General features: G+C 49.2%; 1 protein-coding gene across 8 annotated transcripts in view; it reads left to right on the forward strand.

Moving 5' to 3' along the window:
* Positions 1-16,435, forward strand: part of SNX19 (sorting nexin 19) — a 49,961-nt gene that overhangs the window by 13,266 nt on the left and 20,260 nt on the right. For 2 of the 8 annotated variants that reach the window (XR_007506158.1, XR_007506161.1), the window contains exons 9-11: positions 8,942-9,126; positions 9,995-10,082; positions 15,167-15,339. Coding sequence is in view for 3 of the 8 variants with exons in the window: in XM_049801577.1 (XP_049657534.1) it covers positions 8,942-9,126; positions 9,995-10,082; positions 10,758-10,893 (409 nt within the window). In the remaining 5 variants the exon portion in view is untranslated. Of the gene's footprint in view, positions 1-8,941; positions 9,127-9,994; positions 10,083-10,757; positions 14,811-15,166; positions 15,340-16,435 lie in introns of those variants that run through there. The other 6 variants (XM_049801577.1, XM_049801578.1, XR_007506160.1 and 3 more) reach the window with 4 other exon arrangements.

The raw sequence follows: 16,435 nt of genomic DNA on the forward strand, positions 1-16,435 counted from the left end.
TCCCTGCTTCGTTGTGTGTGTTGAGGGGTTGTTCAGCAGTGTGGCTGGTTTCATTAGCCCTGCCACCGAGGGCTCACTCAGTTTCCAGACCTACCAAGTGAGAACTTCTCGGACCGATATCCATGGCCTGTGATTGATAAAGGTCCTTACTGGGATGGCCAAGGGTCCTTGCAGCCAAGCCAGGGGTCCCTTCGGCAGTCTGGACATCTGTGCCAGTCCAAAGGGTGCTGCAGCTTGCTCTCGCGGCACGTCTCCCATCCTTCCTTCGGCAGGGATGTGGCACGGTGCCCGACCATTGCACAAGATGGGTTCGGGTGGGCTGTTACTGGGAGTTACCCCCGTGCGCAACCCCAGGCTGCCCTCACCTTCTTGCTGTCATCTTGGCTTCAGGGCTGTGTGCCGGAGTCTGTCGATTCCAGGCCAGGTGTCGCGGGCACTTGTGCAACTGCTGCTGTGGGTCAAGGAGCTCATAGCTTCAGGGAGTTGCTTGCTGGGTGGGTTTGGGGTTTTTTTGGTTTTTCGCTTCTTTCTTCCTTGATCTCTGTGCCAACAGGACTGGCGAAAACAAAGACCCTTGGCAGCCTCCTTGATCCTCTTGACTTGAAAGTGCCACCGGCATGTAGTGTTGCCTGACCCTCTTAAATGTCCCTGAGTAAACCTGCCCACTTGGGCAGCCAAGCACCTGCAACCCCAGGCGTGCTTGGAACACGCTGCCCATGGGCAAGCAATTCTGCCCAGCCCTGGCTGTCTGGAGCCCCGCAGGGTCCATGTGCGACAGCCAAAACGGTGAGCTAGACCTCATCGCGGTGCCGGGTTGCACCGGGGGTCAGCACAAAGCTGGGCTGTACATGTGTCACCCAGCATAGGGGCTATCCTGGGGTGGGACGTGGCTGTGCGTGGGCAGGCATTTGCTGCAGAGCCTCCCCGTTCCTTCCCTGTGGTATCTCTGAAAAAGACATTAAAGCCAAGGGTTGACTCGTGCTCTTCAGGTGCTAGGAGAAGCCAGGAAGGTTTGTGCTAAAGCTGTTTCCCGGTGTGGTTGCGCCCACTTTCCTTTGGCTTTGTAGCTGGCAGGTAGCTTACCACTCCGGGCTTGGGCAGCACCTCTGATTTTTGCTGGCAGAAACAAGCTGCCTCATCTCTGGATTTGGCTATTTGTACTGTAGCTGCAAGGAGCGGTAGAAATCACAGGCCTATGGTATGTCAGCAAAAGCAATCTTCGGGACTGTGTGTGTCTTTGTGTGTGTATGTAAAGTAAATAAAAATCAGCTTGGAAATGGGCCTTGGTTCAGTTGTCTCCAAGCACCTGGAAATTTTGGATCTGGCTTTGAATCTCTGTCCCAAACAATTATTTTTTTTCCTTTCTGGAAGCAGCATTCTTCCAAAAACAGCCACTAGAATGAAGCAAGCGCTCTGTGCTTTGATAACAATTGCAACATTATTTTAACTGCATCTCTCTTTTTTTCTTTCGATTCTGTTTCAGCAATTAGATACATGCCAACTTTTTTCCTGGATTTTGAAATAAATTAAAAAACCCAACTTCCTATTTCAAATAGAACAGGCAAAGAAGAAAAGGACTGAGAGGAAATGTCTCCTCGTTGGCTTTAGTTTTCCCTGCCTTGTGAAGGGTTAATGGTGTTTTTCTGTATTTTGATTCTGAAGTGGGCTAATGAAGCAATCTGCTCTGAGCAGGACCTGGCTGAGACAGCCTGGCCTCTCCCTGGGGCACCGCTGAGAGCTTAATTGGCTCAATAAATACTTGATGAAGATGTTATCGAAAGCCGGGATGCTTTGTTAAAAATCAAGGGGGTTTGAGGATGATTTTTTTCTTAATCACGTAGCTTTCTCCCCCTTTCCTGAGCCCCACGGCGTCTCGGGGAGATCTAACTTGAGAAAAGCCAAAAACAGAGCAGCTAGGTTAATTCACCGGTGGGAGAAAACATTGGAATTGGAGCCCCGTGTGTTTACACAGTTTCTTTTTGCGGCAGGTGTGTTTTGGAGGGAGCAGTACATAAAGCGGCAGAGAGCAGTGCCCCAAATCCCAACACCAAAGTGTTGTTTCATGCCTACAGGCAGTCGGGGATGATCTGTTTTTCCTCCTCTGCCCCACAGCAAAAAAGTCCTGCATACCCACTTCTCACAGGGCTTCTCCCAGCTCCACCTCTCACTGCGTGGGTCAAGCAGGTAGAAAAATCCCACTGTCCTACGCTGGCAAGGCACTGGCGTGGGTAAGTCTAATCATGTCAGATGGAAATGCTACCAGCGTGAACTCCTTGTAGCTTGATTTGTTTCTTGCTTCCTTCGGCGCAGCTGCCCTCAGAGGAACTGTGCTTGGGAGGTGCGAGGCTGGCAAGACACTCTGTTCGCGGGGAAGGCACTCGGCCACAGGACCACTGCCTCACTGGTCAAACACTTCATTACCGTGTGCTCGGGCAGGGGTACAGGACGTATCGTTCATAGCATATACAACTGTAAACTTTTTATAGGGCAGCAGGAGAGGAACGTTTCCAGTAAGGCGAGAAGGATAGTTTACTTTTTGCATGTGTGTGTTTGGCCAGAAGTTTAAAAGGGCTCAGGATGCTTTGTATTCTTTGATTTATGGAGGGCTTTTTTTTCTTTTCTTTTCTTTCCTGTTTCCTTCCTCTGCGAAGGGTTTACTGATGGCCTGAACAAGCGTGGGTTTGCTTTGAAGGTGTTTGAGCCGAGCATGCCAGCAGTCGGCTGCACGTGTTTCTGCTGGCGGCTGTGTGGAGAAGGTGGACATGGGCTCAAGTAGCAGGTGCTAAAAGCCGAGCCTGGGGGCGAAAGCTCTCCATTTGTGTTTTTCCATTCTTCTAACTGTGCCCGCTGCAGCTGTTTCTTCAGTTTTACAAGCTTTGCTCAGAAATGTTTTACAGTCAAAGCATTGAAATGTTGCTCTTTCTGAGCCCTTGAGTTAAGGGTATTCTTGTGGTTTGAGGCACAATTTAGGGAGGAATCTGGGGGACAAGTACTGGGAAGGGAGGGATGGTCTGGTGATTTAAGTACCAGCCTTTCTTGATTTCATGAGTCAGATGCTTGAATGCCTTGCGCGTTTCCAGATGTTGTCTTTTTCTTAAATCTTTTTCACTGCCTTGGTCTCCCAGGCCTTTTTTGAGCTTCTGGTTAACCATGCTGTGTTAACTGACCTCAGGGAAATGGAGGCCTTGTTCTGGGGTGGAAAGGAGTAGATGCTGAGCTGGACTTGCTACTGTTATGCACAGCTCATGTATATTTATAGATCTATTTGTATTTATACAGCCAAAGCAGACTAGTAGAGGCTTTCTCATCTTTGTCTTCTTCCTAACATGGCCTCCAGTGTGTGTTTCTCTAAATCGTTAAAATCCCCAGTTTTGGGGGAATCACAATTGCTATTGCTGCAGATTTGAATTACAGTCAGCATAGTTAACTTAACCATTCCTTGGCTCAAGTGAACTTAGGAATTCTTACCCTAACCTTGATGGATGAGAAAAGCAGAGGTTTACCAGCTTCCAGCAGCCATTTGTAAATTTGGAGAGTACAAGATCTTTTTGTCCATTCTCGGCCCGTCTTTCTTTTCCAGACTAAGCAAATCCAATCTGTCCAACCTTTACTTGCTGAGTTGAGCTCTCTCTATCTGCAGGTGAACCCCCCGGGTAGTCCACTTAAGTGAGTGCATCCAGCTCGCAGGAGCCAGGTAAAACCAAGTTCGTACACTCTGTTTTGCCTGTTCCTAACTCTTAGTCTGTCTTTACCATAGGCTGTTCATCTTAGCAGCCCTTGTTGCTGCTAGGTGCCGGAGGAGGGCCGAGGTATGTACCCCCCAGGCCTTGTTTCTCATTCCCAGGGCATTTCTGCCCATTCCTATCTTAATGAGTCCCTTCAGCTGACCTTGGAGTTCCAGCTTAAGCCATGGCATTAAATCAGCTCTTTTTTAGCAGCCGTTTCATTCCTCCATCAGCAGCTATTTCAAACAGAGGACCCTTACAACATGGGCAAGTTATGCACCTTCAGACTAATGTCCAGGACTTCATAGCTTTTGCAGTCTGTCTCTTTGCACTGGGCATTATCAAAGCATTTTGAACGTCTGAGCCCAGGAGGTCACTTGCTATCTATTTCTGGTTTCAACTGAAGTGTAAGGAGATGGTTTGGTGATGGGTTTGTTTTTCTTTCTTTCTTATTAAGGCTATTTCTTCACGAAATAGCAGAACGGAAATAGTAACTCATCAGCCATCCAAAAAAAAAAAAAAAAAGATAGGTCTATTTGTATTTCTTGCTGGATTTATTTCTACCTGGGAGCAGGCGTGTGGGTGCTTTTGATGTGGCACATGGGTCTCAAATGTTTAGACCTTTAATAGTACGAAAAATCATCTGTGATCTGCTGGCGAAGGTCAGCTTTGGACCAGCACATATTTGGAGTTCCTGTGTGAGAAGTGTGAGTTGTTAATCCTGATCCTGGTGCAACAAGTCTGCCTGATGGAAAGGTCAATTTGCCATAGAAACCTGGGTTTTGCTCAGGTAGGATCTTTCAACAGAGCTTGGCGTGACCCTCCCTGAGGTGCAACTACAGTCGTGAGAACTGAGGAGTTACTTTGCTTCTCACCATTTAATAACTGTTGCTCGTGCATGCCCCTGTGTGTGTTCTGCAAATGCAGTGTGAATCCCCCCAAAGCGGGCATTGGTGGTGACTTTTAACGGGTTCAGGTTGAGAGCAGGAAGGAAAACTCTTTGTGGCAGGTTAGTCTGTTTTGATATGTTCTTTCGAAGTGTCTGAGAGCATCAGGTGCTCTCCCAGGGAGGATGCTGAGCCAGATGGACCAGTCTTGACAGTTCCTCTCTTCCCAGTGCTTTTGGAATGGGTCCACACGCTAATAGATGGGTGAAAGGGACCTCAGAGCACAGTGACTTTAGTCTTCCTTCCATTTGCACCCAGCTTTGGTTTCTCTTCCTTCTTTCTTGTTCCCTCTCCTGTCTAGTTTCTTCTTTTTCTTTTTCTTTTTTTTTTTTTGTATACTTTGTGGGTTTGGGTGCCTCTTTCCCCTTTCCTAGCAGTGAGTACCCTGCTGTCTGAGCACCATGCGATGGGGCGAGTTGGCCTCTTCTCAGGAGCTTGCATGAAACTGTAGCACACATCGGCGCAGGTGGGGCAAAACTGATGGAGCCGTTCTCAGATCCTGCCCCTTGCTGTCCAAAGCGGAAGGCAGTGAGCTGCCAGACTAAGTAAAAAAACCATCTATGGTGTTTTGCAGCTGTGGGAACTAAGACCTGTAAGCGCTTGCATAATCGCAGTGTGTGCACATGTGACCAGATTTATAGGTGTTACTTCTAGGCCTCATTGCCTAGTTCTGGTGGTTTTGTGGAAATAAATGAGCTAGAAATGGTAAGTTGTTTGTACGGGGCCTTCCAGCATTCGTCAGTTCTCAGTCCGCTCTTGAGCTGTCTGGAAACGCATGCTGTCTTCTCTAAGTTCAGCTTTCACTCTGCCCACTATTTGCTTGATTTTTTGCTATTTTAGGAACATTCCTAAGAAAAAGAAAGCTTGTTGTTTGCTTTCTGCAACCTTTTAAAGGATGGTAAGTGACTATTGCTGAGATGAATTTCAAGTCAATGTTCATTCTGATCTCCCTAGATGCAGGGTTGTACTGTTTGCAGGTCTGTCCCCAAGTCTCTGAACTTCTGTTGCTTGTCAAATGTTTTCTCAATTAGGAAAGCAGGTTGTATAAGAAAACATGTTAATGAAGAACCATGTTAATGAAAACTCTTGCCCCTGGAGGAGCCACAGTTTAACACTTTAATTTGGTTGGGGATGGCTGGAGGGTTTAACATGATCCACGGTGTTAAACTCTGCTGATAGCTGGAGATAAAAACCCTGTTAAGCAATTGTATTTCAAACGCGGCCTTTTCCCAGGCAAGACTGTGCTGTGACATTTTGTCCTCTAAGACAGGTAGAAGCTACGCTTTGGATTTCTGGCACTATCTTGTAGCAGCAACAGTACTTGAGGTCCCTGGTGAGGCTGAGCATAAAGGCTGTTGTATTGCATTTGTGTGGCAAGGTTTTGGTAGCGGGGCGGGGGGGGGGGGCGGGGGGCGCTGGCTACAGGGCTGGTTTCTGTGAGAAGCTGCTGGAAGCTTCCTCTGTGTCCGACAGAGCCAATGCCAGCCGGCTCTGAGACAGACCTGCTGCTGGCCAAGGCCAAGCCAATCAGCAATAGTGGTAGTGCCTCTGTGGTAACATATTTAAGAAGGAAAAAAAGTTGCAGCAGGCACAGAAACGGCAGCTGGAGAGAGGAGCGAGAACGTGTAAGAGAAACAACCCTGCAGACACCAAGGTCAGTGCAGAAGGAGGGGCAGGAGGTGTTCCAGGTGCCGGAGCGGACATTCCCCTGCAGCCTGTGGGGAAGACCACAGTGAGGCAGGCTGTCCCCCTGCAGCCCAGGGAGGTCCACGGTGGAGCAGATCTCCACCTGCAGCCCGGGGAGGACCCCACACCAGAGCAGGTGAGTATCCAAAGGAGGCTGTGACCCCGTAGGAAGCCCGCGCTGGAGCAGGCTCCTGGCAGGACCTGCGGATCTGTGGAGAGAGGAGCTTACAGAGGAAGTTTTCTGGCAGGACTTGTGACCCCGTGGGGGACCCACGTTGGAGCAGTGTGCTCCTGAAGGACTGCATGCCATGGAAGGGACCCATGCTGGAGCAGTTCGTGAAGAACTGCAGCCCGTGGGAAGGACCGACATTGGAGAAGTTCGTGGAGGACTGTCTCCTGTGGGAGGGATCCCACGCTGGAGCAGGGGAAGAGTGTGATGAGTCCTTCCCCTGAAGAGGATGAAGTGGCAGAGGCAACATGTGATGAACTGACTGTAACCGCCATTCCCTGTCCCCCTGCGCTGCTGCGGGGGTAGGTACAGAATCCGGGAGTGAAATTGTGCCCAGGAAGAAGGGAGGGGTGGAGGGAAGGTGTTTTGAGATTTGGTTTTATTTCTCATTACCCTACTCTGGTTGATTGGCAATAAATTAAGTGGGTTTTTCCCCAAGTTGAGTCTGTTTTGCCCGTGACGGTAATTGGTTGAGTGATCTCTCCTATCCTTATCTTGACCCATGAGCCCTTTGTTATATTTTCTCTCCCCATCCAGCTGAGGCGGGGGAAGTGATAGAACAGCTTTGGTGGGCACGTGGCATCCAGCCAGGGTCAACCTACCACATCCGTGTCTCCTCATTTCCAGTGCCATTACTGGGATCACCGGGAGCATTGCCCATGCTCCAGTTAGACCTTGCTCTGAAACATAACAGGCCTTACTGCTGCACCAAGGTGCTTTTTCAGGTTTTTTTTTAATGGTGTTTGCTTTTGCAGCTGGCATTTCCTAGGTGTCCATCCTTCAAAACCTGTAGCTTGGCACCTCGTTTCGTGCTGAAGAAGGGAGCATCATGTTGCAGCCCTGGCCCCGATGATGGCTACCTGCCGTTCCTTTGCCCCCGGGCACCTTTAGGTGTTGCTGTTCCCAGCTCTCCACTCGAGTTGTCCTGGTTGCGTGGGGAAGGACGCCCTTGGCCCGAATGCCTCGCCTGAAAAGAATGCAGACAGTCTGGCAGAGCGCAGGTTAAATAAAGTTTGCCTTGGCAGGGCCATGCTCTTGGATGTACTATGAGCTGCCGGGGCGTAGTGGTGACGGAATTGCAAGCACGAACGCCAGCTGCCAAGAGGAACGGGTCTCCTGGCCCTGCTTGTGGACTCCTCTCCTCCGGGACTCTTGAAGTACTGGTGAAATAGCGAGCCTTTTCCCTACCCCAAGCCCATACTGACGCTCCCCTCTTTGCTCTGGAGCTTCCCACTGATGAGGACAGCGTCAGCGGGCCACTGCCGTTGGTGCCGTACCACCGAGTCCCGGTCTTGCTAAATCGATGGGGACGCTCCTGTTGGCCTCTGTGGTGTCAGGGATTTTTCTGCTGACCCCTCCTTATTCCAGGAAGAATGATTTTAAGCACTGGCGAGTTTTGACTGACGGCTGTGGCTTTTGCTATTACACGGGGAAGTGACTTCACGTCTGGGAAATAGGGTCTGCATGATTGATTTAGAAACTTTCCCTGGCCAGCACTTGGGTGGTGTGGACACATCTCCCGCGTGCAGGCTGCGAACATCTCTGAGCCCTTATGTGGAGCGGCATTCCCGTGGCCTCGGGATTTGCAGGTTGTTACCGTATAAAGGGCACAGTCTTGGCCTAGCTGGAGGGTTGACCAGCAGTTTTGTTGGCAGGTACCTAACTTTCCATTTAATAGCTGTGCAGCTTGGGGTTTTGGATGGGAGCGGCAATGATTTCATTGCCTGCCACCAGTGGATGGAGCAGGGTCGGACAGCAGGGGAGCAGCAGGATATTTGTGCCTTGCCATCCTGGGAGCATGTGTTTTGGTCTCCAGGTGAGACACCCTTGACTCTAGGTAGCAGAAGGACTGACGAGAGGAGCAGAGGTTGCCAGACCATGCTCATGTCCTTCCAGTCAGTCACAGCAGTTGTTTTTGAGTTAAAACACCAATTCTGGTGCTTCTCCTAGCCGTCTCAGCTCTGTCATCTGCTTGTTCATGGACATAACTTAGGAGGTTAAGGCCAGTCAGATCCCTTAGCCATGCTCCCTTTGGGGACCAGTTATTTATTTGGTTTCCTGCAGGCAGCAGGGCGATGGAGGTTTTCCTGGCTTTTGCTTTTCCACTGTGACTTTGCATTAGTGTTTCTGTCTATGAGATGGGTATCATATACATACTTCCGGTGCAGGGGGAAACTCACCTAATTAATACTTGTGAAAATGTTTAATGTATAGACTTGGAAGCTGCATGTTAACTTAACGCAGCAAGGTGATATTTCTCTCCGGGGCCTCTGATTGGAGGAAAGCTTCTGAGTTGGTACCAAGCCTTTTCCTGACTTTTCCTGACCTTATTCTCTCTCTCCCTGTGCCCACAGGTGGCTGGAAGTCCAGGTGGTTAACCTGACCTGCACCCAGCGTTGGGTCCAGTACCTCCAGTTGCTACAGGAATCCATCTGGCCTGGAGGAGTTTTGCCAGCAGTGCCTAAACCAGCCAGGACAGAGGAACAGAAGAAAGCAGCAGCAGAGCAGGCCCTTCAGAGCCTGATGGGCATCTTGCCTTGTAAGTGTGCCCCAGGGACACATTAGCTGCCTTTGAGAAAGGAGCGGTACGGGTGGCTGGGGAACCCTCCAGTGCCTTGACATCTTTGGAAATGTGGTTAAACACAGAGATGGAGCCTGCTCATGCCAAGGCAGCGGGAAATGTTCATGACCTTTGAGGTTTGAATGGTTTCCTGCAAGCAAAAACCACAGCTTCCCAGTTCTAGATAGTTTGCATAACCATTTGAGGAGCAGCACAGCTCAGAGAGAAAGGACGTGTGTCTTGGTGATACCCAGAAGCAGAGCGGCCATATACTCTGTGCTTAGTGCTGGTGGTGCAGTTCCCGCTGAGCCAACTCGGACGAGGTAGGGTTCAGGAAAGCCAGCGCCACGCTGTGCTTCCACCTGTTGCCAAAGGGTACCATTGCTGAGTAGAGTCGTAAGGCAAAGCCTTTGGCTTCTCCCTCTGAAAAGTGGCTTTTCCACTGGACTGAAATCATGAGCCCAGCTGCACTGGATTTCCCTCTCTTGAAGTTTGACACGGGGACCTTTGGCATTAAAGCAGCTGCTGCCTAATCCATGTGAGTGCAGTCTGAAATCCATGTGAGTGCAGTCTGAACTTTTAACTCCTTGCTGCAGTGTAAGGGGCCCTTACTCTCCTTTGGGGATGAAAAAGCACTACCAGTATATGCCCTTCCAGGCTGGAATGCTTTTCTAGCATTCAGTCCTGTCCCTGGCTGTTTTCAGTCATGGTAATGTTGGGAATGAGATGCCTCAAGCTCAGAGCACCGTCACAAACTTTGATTTAGTACCGACCAGCAGAAGACGTGACGCTGTGTTACTACTGTGGAAAGATGCAGTTCCTAAAGCTTTCTCTCTGATGTTGACAGATGTGATCCAAGAAATCCTTGGAACCAGTAAATGTCGGATGAGCTGGAACCTGGTACTGGAGTCCCTGGGCCGCCCTGTGATAAACAGGTACATGGACTATAGTCTCATTACCCTGATAGCCTTTGCTGTGGGGCCTGTAAGTTACTGTCAGGGCTTCGCCGTGAGATTCACACTGCCAGCTTCTTGGCACAGAACTTACCTGGCTAATTATCATAGGCTTATACTATCAAAGGGCATCTGGCTGGCTTATTATGAAGGTGCATGTCTAGGACCTCGGTCTGGCTGGTGATCATTGAGCCAGTCTTGTTAATTATGTTGTTGGGCCTGCTTAGTTCGTGGATGTCAGGGGACTGTCAGAGGAAAAAAGATGAATCTTGGTTTAGTTTGTTGTTTTTAGAGGAGTTTAGGGAGCTGCATATTTGTGTAGATAGTGTTTTTCTGGATACCCATCACTGTGCATTTGGAAAGCAATGCTTTTGTGATTAAGTGCAGAGAAATGCAGGTGCCACCTCGCTCCAGGAGATGCATTTGTGTTTTCTGTGCTGCTCAGCACCTTCAAACACCCACTGGTTTGGGGGGTGGAAAAAAACCTGAACCATCCCTTGAAAGATTTCTTCTAGGGTACGAGATCTTTTGTCTTTCCCCTGATGGCTGTCAGAATACTTCTTCCTTGTGTGAGCTTTGGCTTCTGCGTGTCTGGAGCCAATCTCCCAGCTCTGCTGTGCCCTGACCAGCCTAAGCTTTGTCTTCTCTCCATTTCAGGCACCTGGTTTTCTGCCTCTTGGACATTCTGCTGGAGTTCTTGGTTCTGAAGGGCTCCAGCGATGAGCTTGAGACCGCAGCTGTCGCGTCGTCTGCCTCTAGTGGCCTGGACAAAGCAGGCATTTCAGCACATTAACCAGGGCTGGTGTAGCCAGCAGTGGAGGAGAGAAGCAGCCACAGGCATGAGATGATTTGATTTTCAGTGTTTACTGAACATGTCTGGGAGCTTCTTGTAAAGAATTTTTCTAGCCAGTGCTAAATGCGGCTGCTTCCAGGCTTCTCTGTTTTGGCTGGGTGACGGATTAAATCCAGTGGCAGGGGCTGAAGATGCTTTTCTGCTGTGTAGCATCTGTTCCATTGCTGACCTGATGGAGAGCCTGGAATGAAGATGCCTGACCTCTGCTGAGCTGGACAGTCCAAGAAGGATATGCAGGCTGCCCACAAACCCTGTTGTCTTGCCCCACATTTCTGAACATCTCTAACATCTAAAGGCAGACAGCACATAAGGTTTGCTTTTGTGGCCTCAGGCTCCACCTGGCCTTGGCATGCAGAGACTTGATGTGGTGGTAACTTGTTGATAGATGCTTCTCCAGGAAAGGTAAAGGGAGGACCAAATGCTGTCCCTGCTCTCTAAGCAGCCTGCCCTGTGCCTACACTGCACCATCCATTTTACCAGAAGGAAGATGGGGAGAGAGTGGAGCGTGGAGATGTGTTGATAGCCCTGAAGTCAGCGTCAGGCACCCATCCCCACTGCCTGGGAGGTAACTGGGAGGTTGAAAGCAGTGCAGAAATCAAAGCTGCTGTCCTGCCTTAGGGACAAAGATAAGGGGCCTCCTGCTGCCACTGCTCTGATATGGTCTCGTTCTGGCATATTCTGCTGCCTGAACAGCAGGATGCAAGCAGGGTAGGCTGTGGTCCTGGAAAAGAGAACTGTCCCCAGGCTAAAGAGGAATAGTAGCTTAGCTGGGCTTCAGGATTACTGTGAATTTTGCCTGCTGAGTCACGTTTTAGTCCCAGAGGCTGTCACCTGGAAGGCACAGGAGAAAAGGAGCTGACCCACATGTCACACACAGCAAGTAAATCAGCTCCCACACAAAAGTGTTTGTCACAGCAAGCTCTGGAAGAGGAGTGAGCACATCTGAGCCCAGGAGGAATACTGGACGTGTGTCACGGACAGCCAGCGTGTTAGACCACAGCGATGGGCTTGAGAGCACCACCTTAGCTCTGTTGTTGATTGCTATGTCACCGTGGTTTGGTTTACTGTGACTGCTATTGCAACAGCTGTGTGCAGAGGGCTCTAGAAAGCTTGTCAGGTCATGATGTCCAGTGCCACCCAGCACAGAATGGCATGTCAATTTGGCACCTGCTTTTCCGGGTCATCCAAGACTTGAGTGGTTTTGCAAGCTTATGCTGCCCAGCTGTCAGGTTTGTGACAGGGCAAATGGACACGGAGAATAGGGACATGGAGAATATGCACCAGTAGACTGGTTTGGTGACCCGTTTTGGTGTATTTCCTGGGAGAAATATGAACCGACCAGTGCTGGACTTTGCTGATCAAGGGGACGCTGCTCCTCGTGTTCTCTACAGATTAAAGTGCTTAGAAGAGGAGACTTCGCAAGAGGGAAGCATGCAGGATCGTGGCTAGTTTCCGTGTTACAGTACCAAACGGTGCGATTCATGTAGCCTGCTGTTTCTTGGAGCTGGATGCTCTGTGGCATTTTTGGAGAGAATGTCGTGTAACTCCAACACGCGTACTACTGAAAACAGAGATGCTGCTCTTTCCAGAGGCACCTGCTTAATAGTGGACACACGGTGGTGTGTGCTTCTTTATGCTTCTGTTGTTTGTGTGCGTGTATTGTGTGAAAATACAGGGAAGCATTAGCTTGCTGCCAGCAAGTATGTTTTTAGGGAGCTCCAAGGACATCCCAAGACTAGGCAGAATCCAATGTAATGAAGCAGAGCAGTTTTGCATCGCTTATCAGAGCCGTTTCTCAGCAGTGACGCTTTTGAGATGGTAGACTTACCACCTGCTTGGAAAAGGAGGGAGCATGTGCGTTAAGTAGCTTAGGAGTAGATGAGGCAAAGGGTTGGAGAATGCTCCATATGGGATAATCCCAAATGGCTAAGCAGCAGGTTGAGAAGCAGGACTCCTATAAATCCTTAAGCACAATATCTGTTTGGAGCACCCACTTCACCCTCTCCTTCACTGCCATGCTCCTGTTTCCCTTCTTTTTCTACGATTTCCATTTACTATATCAGCTGTCTTGAGGAGTGGGAGAAGGCAGTAGGAGAAGGAGCCATCAGCCAGGGATGATGTAGCATAGCCCTGTTGTGCTTGGTATCTTCCCAGACGCTCTTGGTGTGCTTGCTTGCTATTGCTTCCTTATTAATTTTATGGGCTTGGAGCTCCAAGATTATAGTCTGCTATTGATTAGTGATATCACTAAGAGACTGTTTGCTGAAAAGGATCATTCAGAGATGTACTGCAAACTGTGCACTGCCAGCTCCACATGAGGGCAAAAGTCTAGCACAGTCCTTACAGACACTGAATGTGGCATTGGAAGGACGAGCTTACATTTCTCCTTTGCCAGGAGGCCCTAGCATCCCTGCCGTTAACCCTGATCTCTGAAATTATGCAAATGACACAATATTCAATCCTCCTGATGGAAATAATTTGTGATTTCTGCTGGCAGGCTCCAAGGAGCATAGCTTGAAAGCCGGTGCTTTTCTGGGACAGTGCAACAATGATTTGTGGTTGTACCAGAGAACTGCTTGGTCTGTGTGTCCTCTGCACCTTTCAGGCAGGGGCCTCGAAGCCTGCGTTTCACAGACTTGCTCATGTGGCGAAGCAGCAACATCTCTTCTGAGTTTACGTGGGAGAAGCTGGGGCAGAGAGAGATGAAGTAGGTTTACTTGCATACGCTCTGAAGTCAGCAGCAGAGTTGGCAACAAACCCCAGCAGTTTGGATTGCAAGATCTTTGTTTTAATCACTAGAACCCCCTTTCTTTTCGTAGAGCAAGGAAAACAGAAACCAGGGTTGCCAGAGCCCTTTCTCATACTCTTCCTGGCTAGGCTTCAAACTCCCATTCTCTCCTTCATAGATCTTAGTCCATTCCCACAGCTTAGTCCATTCCCACAGCCAAGGTGAAGCTGCCCAGGAGCAGTATAGGAACAAGTAGCTCCTCTCTGTATCTTCTTGTTAAGGAATACAAAATCCAAGAAAAAGTTCAACTTTTTTCTAACACCAGTTCTTTGCCTCACTACAATTTTCAGATTAAATTGAGTACAACAGTGACAAAGGCAAACTTGTGCTTTCAGGTGGGCTGAAAGTTTATTTCTGTTGGGCTAAGACTAGAAATACTGCTTTGGTAAAACAAACAAGGCCAACAGAAAAACTTTAAACTCGCTCTGTGTGTGTCGTACTCCCAGCAAGCTCCCTTTTTCTGCAGGAATTTGTGCGGATGGCTCTAGCCACCTCTTGCTAAAGGGAGGGTGGTGAGAGCGGCCAGATTTGATCTCAAGAAAAAGTCATATTAGGTATAGAGCAGTACATGGTTCAGGTGGGTGCTCAGCCCTCTAGGTCCTACTGGACACATGCTATCTGCTTCCAGCCCACCGCTCGCTGACTATGTGGCATCGAGGAAAGCATTTCATTTCTCCCTGCCTCAGTTTCCCCCACCATTGGTTAGTTAGACTGCAAGCTCCCCGGAAACAGGGGCTGCTCGTGTGTATGTACAACACAAGAGTGTGGTGGTACAGAGCTTCAAGGCACCACCGTAAGCTAAATAGTAGTTGTTGTGTTGAGCCAGAGCTTGTTTTTTTGACTGTTTTCAGGGGGAAAAAAAGAGTGCCACCATGCACTGACTCCCTGTTGTATTTCCTGTATTCAAGCCCTTGTATCAGCTATTTGTGGGTGCAGCCGTTGAAGTCTGTGTAGAAGAGCGCCGTCTTGAAAACCTATTTTGTTGTTAAATGGGGGGCAAACCGGTGCTCCCAAGTACTTGTGACTTATGTTCTGACTCTGTGTACAATAATACTCTGTTTCAAACTTGTTTCTGCGTTTGGGTTTAAAATTCACCTTTGCCAAGTAATGGCCTGTGAGACAGCCCTTGGGAAGGGAAGAGCAGAGCGGGTAGAGGAGAGGCAAGAAAGCCCAGGTGGGAGTGGGAAGGGGGGAGCAGGCATCTCCCCAGGGGTCCCGAAATGCCTGGCTAGGGCAGCAGGGCTGGTGGCAGTGGGTCTGAGACAGTGGTTTGCCCTCCTGGCACACAGTGGCATCGGTGGGACTGCTCAGACATGGGAAAGACCAAAGTTCTTAGCAGCTTGGTCAGAAATAGGAGCAGTTTTCCCATCTCTGGTAGCATCAGCATGGCTTCCTTCTTCCTGACAAGCGAAATTCTTGGTTTAGGCTTTCCAGTGAGTGTGAAACCGGAGAAGTGATGTGGAGATCCTTGGCCTTTCTCCTGGAAGAAAGTGAAAGAGATTGAGAGAAGCAGGGATTGTGCAGACCCATCTCCACATCCCTGGGGCACTGCTGCTTAGAAAGTTCACCGTGATATCGGTCCTGGAGGAGGAAAGCTGGTAAGCTATAAGGAAATAGAGAATGAAAATGAGAAATTCCACATGAAATTTGAAATATGACGTCGAAGAAAAAAAATAGAGGGAGGAAGAAAAACCTGATACAATGAATGCTTGAGTCATGTATTATTCTGGATTAGCTCTGCCATGGAAAGATCCCATACACCCTATGAAATCCATTACCTACAAGCCAGTGAACATTTGTACAGCACATGATGTGGGGATCGTAGCTGAAGCCAAGTTCCCCTGTATAATATCCACCCCAGGGTAGATTGGTCCATTTCCAGTGTCAACAGCCAGAGGATTAAGCATTTATCTCTGCAGAACAGTGGGTAATTAATAGCAGATCGAACTAGGGGCTACGCTCGAGAGAGCTTGCTTGTGACTGTATTTGTGACTGAGCGTGGCTTTATTGCCTGCGGGCGAGTTAGGAGGAGTGGGGTGATGTTTTGTCTGTACCACGAGGTGCAGGCATTGCCTCAGTGATGTGTGCCTTGTAGCAGAGCATCGGTAGCTACAGGGCTTTGCGCTGGGGTGGCATCGGGCTTCCCAAATGAAGCCGAGGGTGAGCTTTCCCATTGTGGCCACAGGCGGTAGGCATTAGGGGTGAAAACCTATCAGGAGATCTCTCCTTCCAGCCGACAGTTGGAAGAATGGAATCAGGATGCTGTGATTTGCCATCTTCTGGATTTAAATGTAAAATCCAGGTTTTGGCACTTCTGGCTGCCTTGAAATAAATTAATACCATTATCCTGGCCGCAGTCCAGTTCAGGTAATTATATTCTTCCTACCTTAATGCCACTCCAGCCCCCTGTCTCCACTGGATATGCTATACTCTAATTCCTGTCTGGAACTTGCTTATTATGTTACAAAGTCTTATTTTTTTCCCTCTGAGTACAACTTGTGCAGAGAGCACTAGCCAGCCCCCGGCACTATGCTGAGCTGCTAAAATAGTCGAGAGAACCTGCCTTAGACATCTGACTGCCTGGTGGTGTCCTGGAGCATCTTTCCCGCTGAGCTGAGAGCGTGGATAACATAAAAGATCAGAGCAAGTGGTTCAGTCCTGTTTAACCCAGTGGACTGCTAGAAACCGGCTTCT

This window comes from Accipiter gentilis, chromosome 5 (genome assembly GCF_929443795.1).
Source record: "Accipiter gentilis chromosome 5, bAccGen1.1, whole genome shotgun sequence".
NCBI lineage: Eukaryota > Metazoa > Chordata > Aves > Accipitriformes > Accipitridae > Astur > Astur gentilis.